The sequence below is a fragment of the Argiope bruennichi genome, chromosome 3 (genome assembly GCF_947563725.1).
Source record: "Argiope bruennichi chromosome 3, qqArgBrue1.1, whole genome shotgun sequence".
NCBI classification, from domain to species: Eukaryota; Metazoa; Arthropoda; class Arachnida; order Araneae; family Araneidae; genus Argiope; species Argiope bruennichi.
In genome coordinates this window covers 139,625,449-139,638,093 of record NC_079153.1, presented here as the reverse complement: position 1 = coordinate 139,638,093, position 12,645 = coordinate 139,625,449, and the positions used below count along the sequence as shown (strand labels likewise).

Sequence of the window (12,645 nt, the reverse complement as noted above, 5' to 3'; positions counted from 1 at the left end):
ATTCATTTATTTTCACAATCTGACAAGACATATATTGTTTGAAAGTCAATCTATGGTACTATATCCATTTTTTTAAATTTAGTATTAGAATCATTTGTGTGTGTGTACTTAAATAAACTTACGGGATAACTAAGACTGTTGGGCATCTGTTTTGAAGGATGCGGTATCTCTAATTATAAAATTATTAAAAGCGCAAAAATGGGCCAAAATATCTTCATTTCTTGAAAACTTGCGGTCTTCCACATTGATTCAAGATTACTCTATATGTGTAAGACAGTCAAGAATATCGGTAAAAAAAAAAAAAAAAAAAAAAAAGAAGAAAAAGAAGAAGAAGGTATTTTTTTAAAAAGAAAGAGGCTTATTTAGCGATATTCTTTTGCACTAAACTAAGTAAACCAAGCATACACTATTTGATTTAATATTAATTTGACAGCAATAAATGTACCGTGCCAATTAAATTTTGAAATTCCAAAGGAAAAGCGCACCAATAACATGAAGCCAGATGTTGGATGACACTTACAACACGTCTGCGATGCGACTATGGCGTCAAGTGAAAAAAAAAAAAAAGACTCCACTAAACGAAACATATAAGAAGATGATATTGTTATTTGGAAAAAATAACAGATGAACTTTCGAACCGAATAACAGAATTAGTAGCTAGTTGTTTATCTATGAGCCAAATTTTCCATAAATTTTTTTTCAGTTAAAAATTACGAATTTTTCATGATGGCTGATAATTTTACGATCAATATAATTAGATTTAGTCTTAAAATTATCAACTGCAGAAATATGTTATATAGTAGAAAACTGATTCGCTTGCTAGTTCGATCAACTGCTTCGATCAAAAATAATCAAACCAAAGCATTTGAAATCCAGCTCATTTAATCCGGATTATTTAAGTTCGATAAAAAGGGAAAGTATCCAAAGCTTCTTACTGGAATGGATGAACCTGGAAGGATTCTACAACGATCGTCACAGAAATGTGCGCCGAATCGCTTTCCCTTTCCCTTATAGGCAAGAAAAAGGACTCCCTGCGAACCTTTCTATTCTCGTAGAAGATAACGCGATTACCTCCTTCAAGCAGCGCAAACTAGCCCTCGCGAAAACGGTCCGCCAAACTTTTCCTTTTTAATACACGAGCCAAACCATCAAACGCTGTTCGCCTCTTCGATACCATTAAAAACGGCAGAAATATGGCGAGACAGCTTTACATAATTGCCATAATGCAATCAGATGCTCTTAATGATATTAATTAGAATAGCGTCTCATTAGACGCGTCAATCATTCGAAATTGCTTATCGGACTTCTTTTCTTCCAAGTCAGGGAGAAAGACGTGGCCGCCATTTTGAATTCCAAGAGAACACTTTTTGGCGGGAAATTTGATTATTGACAATCATTCGACTGTTATTAATTACGAGAGATTCGATTAAGTCTGGAACTGTAACCGAATAATCAATTAGGAAGATACGAATTATCTGAATGGAAAGACGCTTAATTAAACGAGATGAAATTGATAATTAGGACAAGAGAGAAATTTAATTTAATGATTAGATAAAAATGCTGCGCTGAAGTATTCGACAGAGCACTGGGAATAAGTGAAGACAGCAAACGAATTAGGATATGAAAGGTAGAAAAGAATGTTTGCCCTTTCGTTCTAGATTAAATATAAATTAGAATCCTTTTCGATGCAATTTTTTAAGGTGTAGAACAAGAAATACTTTTTTTCCTCTTCAAATTCCTCATTCATTTCTTTACACTATCGTTGACTTTTTTTTAAAACCCCGCATAGTTATATATCTAATAAAAGGGAATTTACGTACAAATAAAAGAGTGAAAATGAGTTACAAAACTATATTATACAATGTGAGTGTGTACATAACTTAAAACTTAATTTTTACTGCATAATAATAAAAAACATAATTAATGAAGTGTTAAATAACCATATATTCTGAATTTAATACAGATTGCTCCAATTTCGAAAATGAGGTTCAAGTTGATACAATGAGATAAAACCCGAGATTTCTCAAATTTCTTATTGCGTTTTCACTGACAATTTCAGAAAATAAAAAAAATTAAAATAATAGTATTTAAAGAAATTATGATTTAGAACCTCCAATATTCTTGAAATAGATGCTATGTTGTTTCATGTCGAATTGTTAAAATGTGTAAACCCTTTTCCATATAGAGATAAAGTTTAATCCGGAAGCTTGACAAAATACTAGTAAATGCAATTTTAAGTTTCCCATCTGACTAGATAATGAATCTAAAGGTTTCATAGAGGCAATACAAGACAACAGATGGCGCCACAATCAATATTAGTATACAAAGTACAAGACAGAGAAAAATTCAAAGCTCTTAAGAATTGCATGGTACAATCCCACACAAAGTTTACTTTAGAGTCATACTTTTTATATGAAAATTTCTTTAAAGGAGAAAATTTTGTCATTTTTATTTTGTTTCAGATATGTGATTTGGGTTTATGCACTAAGTAGTAAAACACGTATTAAATAAATTGTGTTCCTAATTTAATAATAAAAATAAACAAACAGATTGATAAAAAAAATTAACAGACGTAAGTTTTATACTTCTTATTTTTATATTTCATTCTGTGACCACAAACAAAAAGAAAAACCTACCCTACTGTAGCACATCACCGGCGATGCGCCAAAAGCAAAATAAACAAAATCGAAACAAATTACATCAGTTTTCGGTCTTCCCTTGTTAAAAAGAAACCAACACACGCTCGTTGTGCATTTTTGCTAAGAACTCCCCACTTAGAGCATCAGGCTTCTCGCAATAAAACAGCATCAAAAGTCAGAAAAAGAAAAATAAAGATGAAGAAATAAAGTTAAATAAAATACGACGGCAAAAATGCGAAAATACAGAAAAAATAAGTAAGGGGAGCCGTGCTTACTACTCGAAAATGCCGCAAAACCAATCCTCTATAAGTATTACGCTAATCCACTCGAAAACTCTTCAGGTCGCTCCGCCATTGGCCGTTAATACCGATAGCATACGCCTGATTGGCCGTCTGACATTTGGTGGCTCCTCTTTACCAGGCATTCCGCTTCAGCCGTCGTTTCCGCTAAAGGGGGAAGTTTTCGAGAACACTTTAGAATCTGACTCCCTGCTCCTGGAGCCGGAATTATTGCATCGGATTTTCTGGAGTAGGGACACTCGTCGGGAAAAGGTATTCTGGAATTAGTGGTGCGTGCTTCTCTTACGCTCTGCATGCACCGTCTTCCACTCCCGAATAATGAAACGAAAGAAGAGCTGATTCTTTTGTTTCAATTTCTCCACGCCATTCTCTCCACCCCCACCCCCATCTCCAGCGGGGAAAGAGATTCCTCTTTTTCCCCGAAAATGCGCAATCTTTTTCCGTTCCGTGATAACTTCGGGGTATGTTGATAAAAAAAAAGAAAGAGAATAAATAGGAGATGGAGAAACAAAATAAATACAAAATACCCGTTTATGAGACACACAAGTCTTTTGAATAGCTCTAAATATACATCTGTATCTCCAGATCCATGCATGCATTTTTAGAGGTTACCATTGATTATACTCATGATTCGATTATAATAATGACGACTGTCTCAATGGCACAGGTTTGTGAGAGGACACTTGAAAAAGTTTGTATTGAAATTGGAAATGGAGAACACACACACACACACAAAAAAAAAGAAAGAATGGAAATATATCTCAATTTGCATGAAAGAAAAACTGGAAAACACAGAAGTCGAACCTCTCAACTCGACCGAATCAGTCCCACAATTGAAAGGACGATGTGGAGCTTTCAATAGTTAAAAAACCGTTTAAAACGTTATTAATATTCCGAATGAATTGATACTGGAATATTTACCCTTATTTTAATTTCTGAATAGTAAAAATTAATTCTATTGAGATTAAAAGCTTTAAATTAGAACTCACTTGCCATGGAACTTTCGATGGAAAGTAATTGATTGAAGATTTGAGCATGGCTCGTTCATTCAAGAACTGAAGCGCTTTCATTCGCGCTGAAGTGGCCGTCATTTGCTTTTCTTGGCGTTCAACTGCATCTTTGATTTCGCTAATTGAAACAATATACTAAAAGTCAACAGAAGTTGTACAAATTCAAAAGATAAATAGGAAGGAAAAAAAAATTCTGTGTTATAAATTATTTAGAGGTATTTTAAAAGCAAGTTTCTATAGACAATGTTCCATACAGAGGAAGGTAAAAAATTTTTTTAATCTGACTTGTAAAACAATTTTTTCAAACCATTCGAAAATACTATTTTTTAAAAAGTTAAACCCAGATGCATTTAGAAAATTATAAAAGAGAAAGTTGAATAAAATTGGAAATAGTGAAATATTTTCATTTGAAACCACCTACCCATTTTTTTTTTTTTTTTTGAGATAAAGAGAATCTATGAAGATACTTATTTTTAAACACTGTCCAAACAATAAACAATACAAGTATACGAAACCTATTTACTGATTGGTTATTTTGTTCGAAACAACATTTGGATAAAAATTCCAGCTGTGGACATGCGAGAAATTTTTATACTAGCGAAAATTTTATAATTTATTGTAAATGGTATATTTAAACGAGAAATTCTTTTCAATCACATTCTTCAAATTAAGTTAAACATTAATACAAATTTTTTCAGAAGAAAGATGCGTCCATGATTTTTATTGAGACGTTACGAAATCAGAATGGTTATCAATAAAAATATAAAAATTGTTTAGTAATATTAAAACTTTCACATACAAAAGAACTTTCTCTAAAATCCATTTTTTAACAGCAACTTCACCCTTTTTTCACCTTGAAATGCAACAACACGTAGTAACAATTAGACCGCGCATGTGATCCAGTCATAACGATTCCTTAATTGATTATCAATTATTAAATATTATAACTCCAAAAAAATATTATAGCACAAAAATGTCTTTTCAAAAATATTCTTGATACCAATGTTTTAGTTTCTACTTTCAGTTAATGCTAAATATCTATTTTTAATATTTCTTAACCATATTTTACAATTATTTATTTCGCACAAAATAAAAATAAAATTTAGCCTTCACCAGCATGTTACGTGTGCGTGGGAAAAATTAGCTTTCATTAAAGTGTTGCAGGCACATTGGCAAAACAAGGATACATGGATATCATGTATATATTAATATATTAAATTCATTCTCATTGGAAACCAAATCTAAAAAGGACGCGTGTTTGAGGGAAATGAAATAAAAAAGAAATGCGATATTTTCCAGGATAAAAATGAATGCGAGAAAAAGTTTTCAGTGACGATTTAAAATATCTATATTATTAATTCATTTTTATTTAAGACAAACACAATTTTAGTATATACAAGATATATACTCTAACCAGAGCCCAAAGGCTTATTTCTAAAATCTTAAGAAATAGGCATATACATCTGATAAGTAAAAATGTCTAAAAGAAGGAAATAATTATATTTTATGTCATTTGAATCCAAAAAGTGCTCTGATGAATAACGAATTTTAAATTTCTAAGCAGATTCTCTAACCGAGTCACAATTAATAAAATATTCTTGAGACATTAATATTTTAAATCAAAAGTGTTCACTCTTTGCACTAAAATAGACTGAGATATGAAAATTTGAATACTTCTATTCTATAAAAAAATAAGTGATTTTATACTTCTCCATTAGCGCTCAGAGTTTTAGCAAGGCTATTTGGCCTAAAATAGTGAAGCTGTTGATTGTCCAAAAAAGAAATATAATATTAAAAACTTTATAACTCAGCCAAGTGTGATAGCAGAAGATTGGAACGTTAGATTGTTGAGATAATTTTACTGAATATAATTCACAGGACTATATACAATTTAGACTTCATCATTGTTTTCAGAAGTACATTTATTGAGAGAAATGAAATAAACTATTATTTACCGCACTTAAATATTTTTTTAAAAAATAAAACTGCAGTTTATAATAAATCAGAATATTTTTTATTAAATGATATTTTGATATATTGCATAAATTACTAAAAAATATTATGTGGTACACATAAGATTATAATACTAAAGGATTCGATTTTCTGTAGTCATATTTTCAGAAAATTTGTTTGGTTTCAGCAAAGAAGTGTTTGTCTTTCTTTGAAGTTTTATCTCTTCCATTTCAATTTCATATTAAGGCAGCTGATAGGATAGATACACACTACAATGAACAGAATATCGAAGGCATCTCTAATAATAAGATTATCAAAATGTTAATTATATGTTAAAGAAAACATAAATATGTTACAAAAGAAGTCATTAAAAGAGCAAAAAAATTTTTATTGAAAATTTTTGACAGCACAATTCCTGGTCACCAAAGGCGACTTGTTTAATATTAAGAACAAATATGTTAGATCGTGTTCAACTTTTACTCAAACATCTTTCATTTATAATTTTCAAAATTAAGAAAATAATAATGTACAATAGTTTTACAGTAACCCAATTTTTTTCTTTCTTAATACAATACTGCCGACTTCCAATTCAAACTTATTTAACTGGTCACATACTAATCTGTAAATTATTTGTTCCGACATCTTTTTTAAACCTAAAAGACAATATTTCTATGCTATAATTCTCAAACTTACTATCATTAAAAATGCAAATAGTATTAATTTATTTCCTCTCTCCCTTGAAAATGAAACAGTTATCATTGATTCTTTTCAACTTCATTTGAATGTTCATTTAATAATAAATTTATGTTGTAAATATCATTAGAATATCTCAGGCCTGTGAAGTAAAAGTCAATCAAGTCTCGCAGAACTGATAGAGTGCCATCAACCCTTGTCTGTGGGTCCATTTTTAGTAAAATTCAAGCATCCACCAGAACTTTTCACACTAAATCCGAAATTTCTGCACAATTTAAAGCAAGGTCCCGCAGAAATCACTAACGAAGCCGAAGCGTGTCCGCCTCTGACACCGGAGCCCTCGCCCCCATCCTCCCTGGTAATGAGGCACATCGGCGGCCCTGTCTAATGAGAGGGCCCATCGGGATGAAAGGGCCCTCCGCCCAGTCCCCAGAGCATTGTCTTCTCGCATTTCCCCCGGTCGTCCTAATTAATAAGTGCACGCGAGAACAGATTATCAGTTCGCGCCGCTGTAATCGCGGTTACGGATTCGGGGGGATGCCTTATTGATTGAATTGGAGGGATTAAATAAATAAAAAAAAACGAGTGATCTCGCCGGCAGGTGATGATTTTTACCATCTTTCATGGATATGGTGTGGGTACTGCTGACTTCCGATGATAATAATGTTTCAGTCTGAAATTTAAGTGGAAATTAATAAATAATGAAGATACATCTCCAAAAAATGCTTGCGATGATTCATAATAAATCTTACTGATTTTTGATGCATGTATTCCGCCAAATAGTTTATTTCGTGACTGCATTTTATCGATATATATATATATATATATATATATATATATATATATATATATATATATATATATATATATATATATATATATATATATATATATATATATATATATCATAGAAGCAAAAGTGGTGCCTTAATATTACAGATAAGAGTAATATGCAGAAATTTAATCAAAAAATAATGAATAATATGGCAATAAAGAAAACATTCTTTACAAATACTATCAATGGAATACAGGCACAGTCTCTTATTTTTAAAAAGATGGAAACATATGTAGAATTTATGTCAAAAACAGTTTTTCTCATCACATAGATTTATAAGTAATTTAAGAATACCCTCCACCTTTTTTTTAAAAAGCATCGCCTAACATCTCAAAAAAAAAAAAAAAAAAAAAAAAAAAAAAAAAAAAAAAAACACCACTCGCTACAAAACTGTAAATTAATTAAAATCGAATAGCATTAATTAAACCAGTCTCACTCTAAACTACTTGCATGCACTTCCGACATAAATATCAACTGATATCGAATTATTTGTCTTCCCATCAAACTGAAAAAATTATATTTTCACTACATTTAGACACGCTCTTATAAATAGATTATAACAGCGCTTGACCTCAAGAATATAATGTGTTAGCCTTCTTGGTCCTGTAATTAAGTTATATTTGTGAATTAATTACCGTTAACTGGGTAGCCTCATACTTGAGATAGTTCCTTATTTATTATTGTGAAGCGAATTATTACAGAAAAATGGATAAAAAATTTAGCTTAAATTGGTCGAATTTTTATGGATGAATGTTATATTCAGTATCCTAATTATGCTTTTACATCTCATGTTTTATAATTTATCTCAAATATTACCATTCAAGTCGTTACATCACACCACGATTTGCATTTGTCTATCATTATAGTCTATTTTCATATCCAAATTCAATGATACAAGGCAAAATTAATTACTTGGCACTAAACTCGACCTACGCAACGAAGTTTACATCAGCTGCGCATCACCGCGGGAATGGGCGAAGAATTTCAACAAGATCGTTATAATTTAGGGCCATGGTAGGCATCTATCCAGGTACTCGATGGCGAGGGAAAAAAATGTGACGTCACAGAATTGGCGGGAAACCGGACGCTCCCCAGTCGTTTATTTATTTATTCACTTCCCAACCGTTGGCAACGCGGAAAGCGCGCCCGCACGCTGAGTCCGAATCGAAATGACACATTTTACGATTTCCACCGCATGTTGTGAGCTAATTTTACGATCTTCGCGCACGAGATAACGGCCATGGAAGGAAAGATAAGGCATACAGGCGATGTTTTTTCGCTCCCCTTGGCACTTTCTTGTAGAGAAAGAGAGACGTTCGCCGGTGGAACCAGATAGCATCGGTTTAGAGGTGATTTATTGGCAATAGACAACTTAACAACACGTATAAAAAGATCGTAATTCGTCATTCAACCGCTCGCCTCTGATACTTTTATTAGTCTCTGATTAGCCAGTGAGAGCTCGCTTTCTTGAATGCATTCTCGAAGAGCAACAGATCTGCGCTGATACTTCATTTTATGAGGAGGGCGTTGTAGGTTCTTCAAACATATAACTCAACCTGTATTCAACCATTTCAAGGTGAAGCAACCGAACGATAGCGGTTAAAGAGCATTTGAAGAAATGATTGCTGCACTGATTGAGAGCAATGGTTACGAGTACATGTGCCAGCCTCTGCTACAATATTATAAAACGGTCTAACTTAAAAGAAATTCCAAATAGAATTGCCGGGTCGCCATGGCGTAGCTGCGAATAGTGATCGTTGGATTAGTAAAAAATGTACAAGATAGATACTACGATAGAAAAAAATGCCCCGCAGTTATATTAATCAGTTATATCAACCATTGTGCCACACAGTTATAAACAGAAGCATCTACACGCACGCCGGACCAGGTTAATGTGGTCTGATTTTCAATTTGAAGCAAAAAAACAAAAGAAGGAAATAGAATCGTCATTGAAATCTGCGTTGAAAATCACTATGCTAGGAATAATTAAATTACTTTTGTTAGTGAAATTTATATTTGAAATCCAAATTGCTGAAGGCCCGAAATGAATGCATCATGTGAGCTATCGGTCAATGATCCATGTTAATTTCTCTTTATGGGCTAATTATACTCATAATGAATGAAGAAAAGGCACCCATTAAACAGAATGTGATAATCACTTCTTACCTCTTAGTATATTAGGATTTCCAAATGTCGACAAATAATTAAGTTCATTTATATTCGCCATGATTCCACTGCAACATATTATCTCCCATTTACAATTTATTAACACACAGATAAAATTTCTAAAGGTGGGAACGGTTTAATTAATAATTTGAAAATAAACACGAGACGGTTAAAAATCCAAAATATCGATTCACATCCATTTCTCAGTTCTGCAATGCGAAGCCATAAATAAGTTTTAGAAAGAAAGCAAACAAATAAAGCTCCATTCTTATCTCGCCCTTCATTTTGTAACGCGGCGAAAAATAAACTTGTCAGCGCGGGATTAGAAGCGTGAAATATTCGATCCAAATACAGGTGGTTGGGTGACAACACAGATACGCACCTGAGATCGGCCTACAATAAACCATATTCGATGGCAGAAGAGGGGGGGAGATAATATAGAATCATGTTCACCCACCCCACACTCTGCAAGCACGTGCGATATGTTGACACGAAGTCAAGCGATGTCATGAAGGGTGTCACAAAAAGAGGGGAGGAAAGGACCCCCTTCTTTTTAATGCAGAAATATGAATGGAGTTCTACTAGAATTAATGGGATGTCATGAGTGCCCCCCCCCCTCCTCGAATTGCCCACACATATCAGTCCGGGGAGGGCTAGGGGAGGGGGTCATGGCGGTTATAATAGGATAGCGTTGAGGTATGTGGTTCAGCTACTAACAAGACGGCGAAAGTTGCTGAACCAGTTGTTGGGTAAGGTGGATGGGTGGGCAGGGGAGGGGTCACCGCAGGGAAATTGGGAACGAGGCATGCCGAATTTGGCAAATTTATCGCCTTCATTTTTGGCTATCTAATTTAGAGTTAGATGGATCAACATGTTAGCTGGATTGGAAAGGAAATGACTTTTTAAAAAAAATCATTTTATTTATGAGGTTGGGTCTCAGCACCATCCAGAGGAATCTTCCATTCATTTTTATCAATGTATGTTTCTGGCATTAAAAACTGAAGAACAACCCATCTTCATAATGACAGATTTGTATTAATATTTACTTCGCAGCAGAGTACCAATTATTGAAGTTGGAACATGATTACAATTTAGTGCCAATCATTTCAGATTCAAAATGCAATCACACATTATCGAAATATGTAGAAGAGAATGTAAAATGAGAAGTAAAGGAAAAATCAGCGTAGATTAGAAAGTTTTAAGTATCACTATTTGATTCTTTAAGGTGCAATATATTTGGTTACAAAAAGATGTTAAAAGCACTGAGTACAAATACATCCCCATATCAAAAGCGACATAAAAAATATACCATCGAGCAACTGGAGGAAATATAATGGTGATAGAAAAATGATATACTTTCAGACTTGGAAAGTGTGACATACTCATCATCATAATGATAATAATATATGTGCTAAGTTTTCAGGGTTTTTTTTTTTTTTTTTTTTTGTTTACTGTATGATAATAAAGTCTAGTCTCCTTTGATGACCAGTCTTTCTGCTAAACTAGGAGAAAATGACATTCTCAGAGTAATCCTTCCAGAAATATAGGGATAATTATTAACCCTTAATTAATAAATTATCTTAAGTTCAAACTTATGAGCTGACATTAAATCATTTAAAAAATGTTATAATCCAATTAAAAAATAACACATAATTCCCAAACACCTAAGGCATTCAGTAGATTCTTAACTAAATCAATAAGATAGCACTTTCTGGAATGAAAAGTGTCATCTAAGCATCAATTTAAGATCTTTTGTTCAATAATTCTGTTTTCCAGTGTATAAAGAGCCCAAAAAATTTCGATTGCAAGGTTTTGACGAATCCGCACGTTTTATTGACCATTTAAAAACATTTTTGTAATTATATCTCCGAATAGTAGAAACGCTTCAAACTAAATGGATTCAATTCTGTACATGGCGTTCAAACCATCAAATCTCGGCTAAAATTCTTCAATTCGAACTTGATGTCTCTTACTGTATATGTGGTCATGATAATGCAAAATGGCGGATAGATGAAATTCAACTTCTGTTTTCAAAAAATTAAAATTCAAGACATATATCAAATTTTGACCCAAATCCACCAAAGAATAGAATTCTTTGTCTATTCGTTCATAGGGTAATGTAATAATTCCAAAAAGCAAACGGAGGGATGGGAAAATTTTAGTACAAGACACTGACGCAAAATTACGGATATTTCTCTAATTTTGAGCCATGTACACCATAGATAAATAATTTTAAAATATAATGAGCAAAATAAAATAATTTTAAAATGAGAATTTAATATTAAAAAGTTCCGAAACAAACAGTTCGATGAGAAGCTGTATAAAATGAAGACTCCATTCTCTTCAATCAACGTGTTATGACATTAAAAGCAAAGCACATTGTACTGTGCAAACATACAAGAAAGTTGGGGGATAACTTCTTGGTGGCTTGGATAGAATTGTTGAAGGAATACATCCAGGAAGAAACTAAATAGATACGAATACACCTTGTACAGTATTGCTGGATTTTAATTTGATGAACCGCCATTAAGAAAAATATTCTAAAACAAAAGTTAAGAATAATTCTTAACATTTTTAGCACTCTAACCACATTATATAATATTTAATTTTATAATCCTAATACATGATAAATTAAAGAGCGCCGTAACGCAGTTTTAAATTTAAGATACTACGTCTATATACAGTGTGATTAGTATTAAAATACCGCCGTGCAGGTTATTGTAAAATGAGAAAATAAAAAGCAATGAAACAAGAATGCCATTTCTTCCCCTTTTCATTTCTTTTAATCCTTCCTCTTATAAACGTGTATATAACTTACTTAGAATCTGTTGCAGGTACATTAAATTCGTAATTAATATACATCAAGATTATGATGAAATTAATATAAATGACGATATGACTGGAGTACGTTCAAATAAAAACGATTCAACTCTTCCACTATCATCTGTTTAGCAAAAACCTTTTGATCACTCATTTCCCACCATTTCAAAATGTATGACACCACTAAAATGTGACATCCATATATCTATTCGTTTTCTTTTTACCAACAG

General features: G+C 32.6%; 1 protein-coding gene across 6 annotated transcripts in view; it reads right to left on the bottom strand.

The window, feature by feature from the left end:
• Positions 1 to 12,645, bottom strand: part of LOC129962688 (protein pangolin, isoforms A/H/I/S-like) — a 262,212-nt gene that overhangs the window by 127,794 nt on the left and 121,773 nt on the right. Inside the window, exon 3 of one of the 6 annotated variants that reach the window (XM_056076608.1) lies at positions 3,928 to 4,066. The exons of the other annotated variants lie outside the window; for them this stretch is intronic. Within the exon in view, the coding sequence (XP_055932583.1) occupies positions 3,928 to 4,066 (139 nt within the window). The remainder of the gene's footprint in view (positions 1 to 3,927; positions 4,067 to 12,645) is intronic. 6 annotated transcript variants of the gene reach the window in all.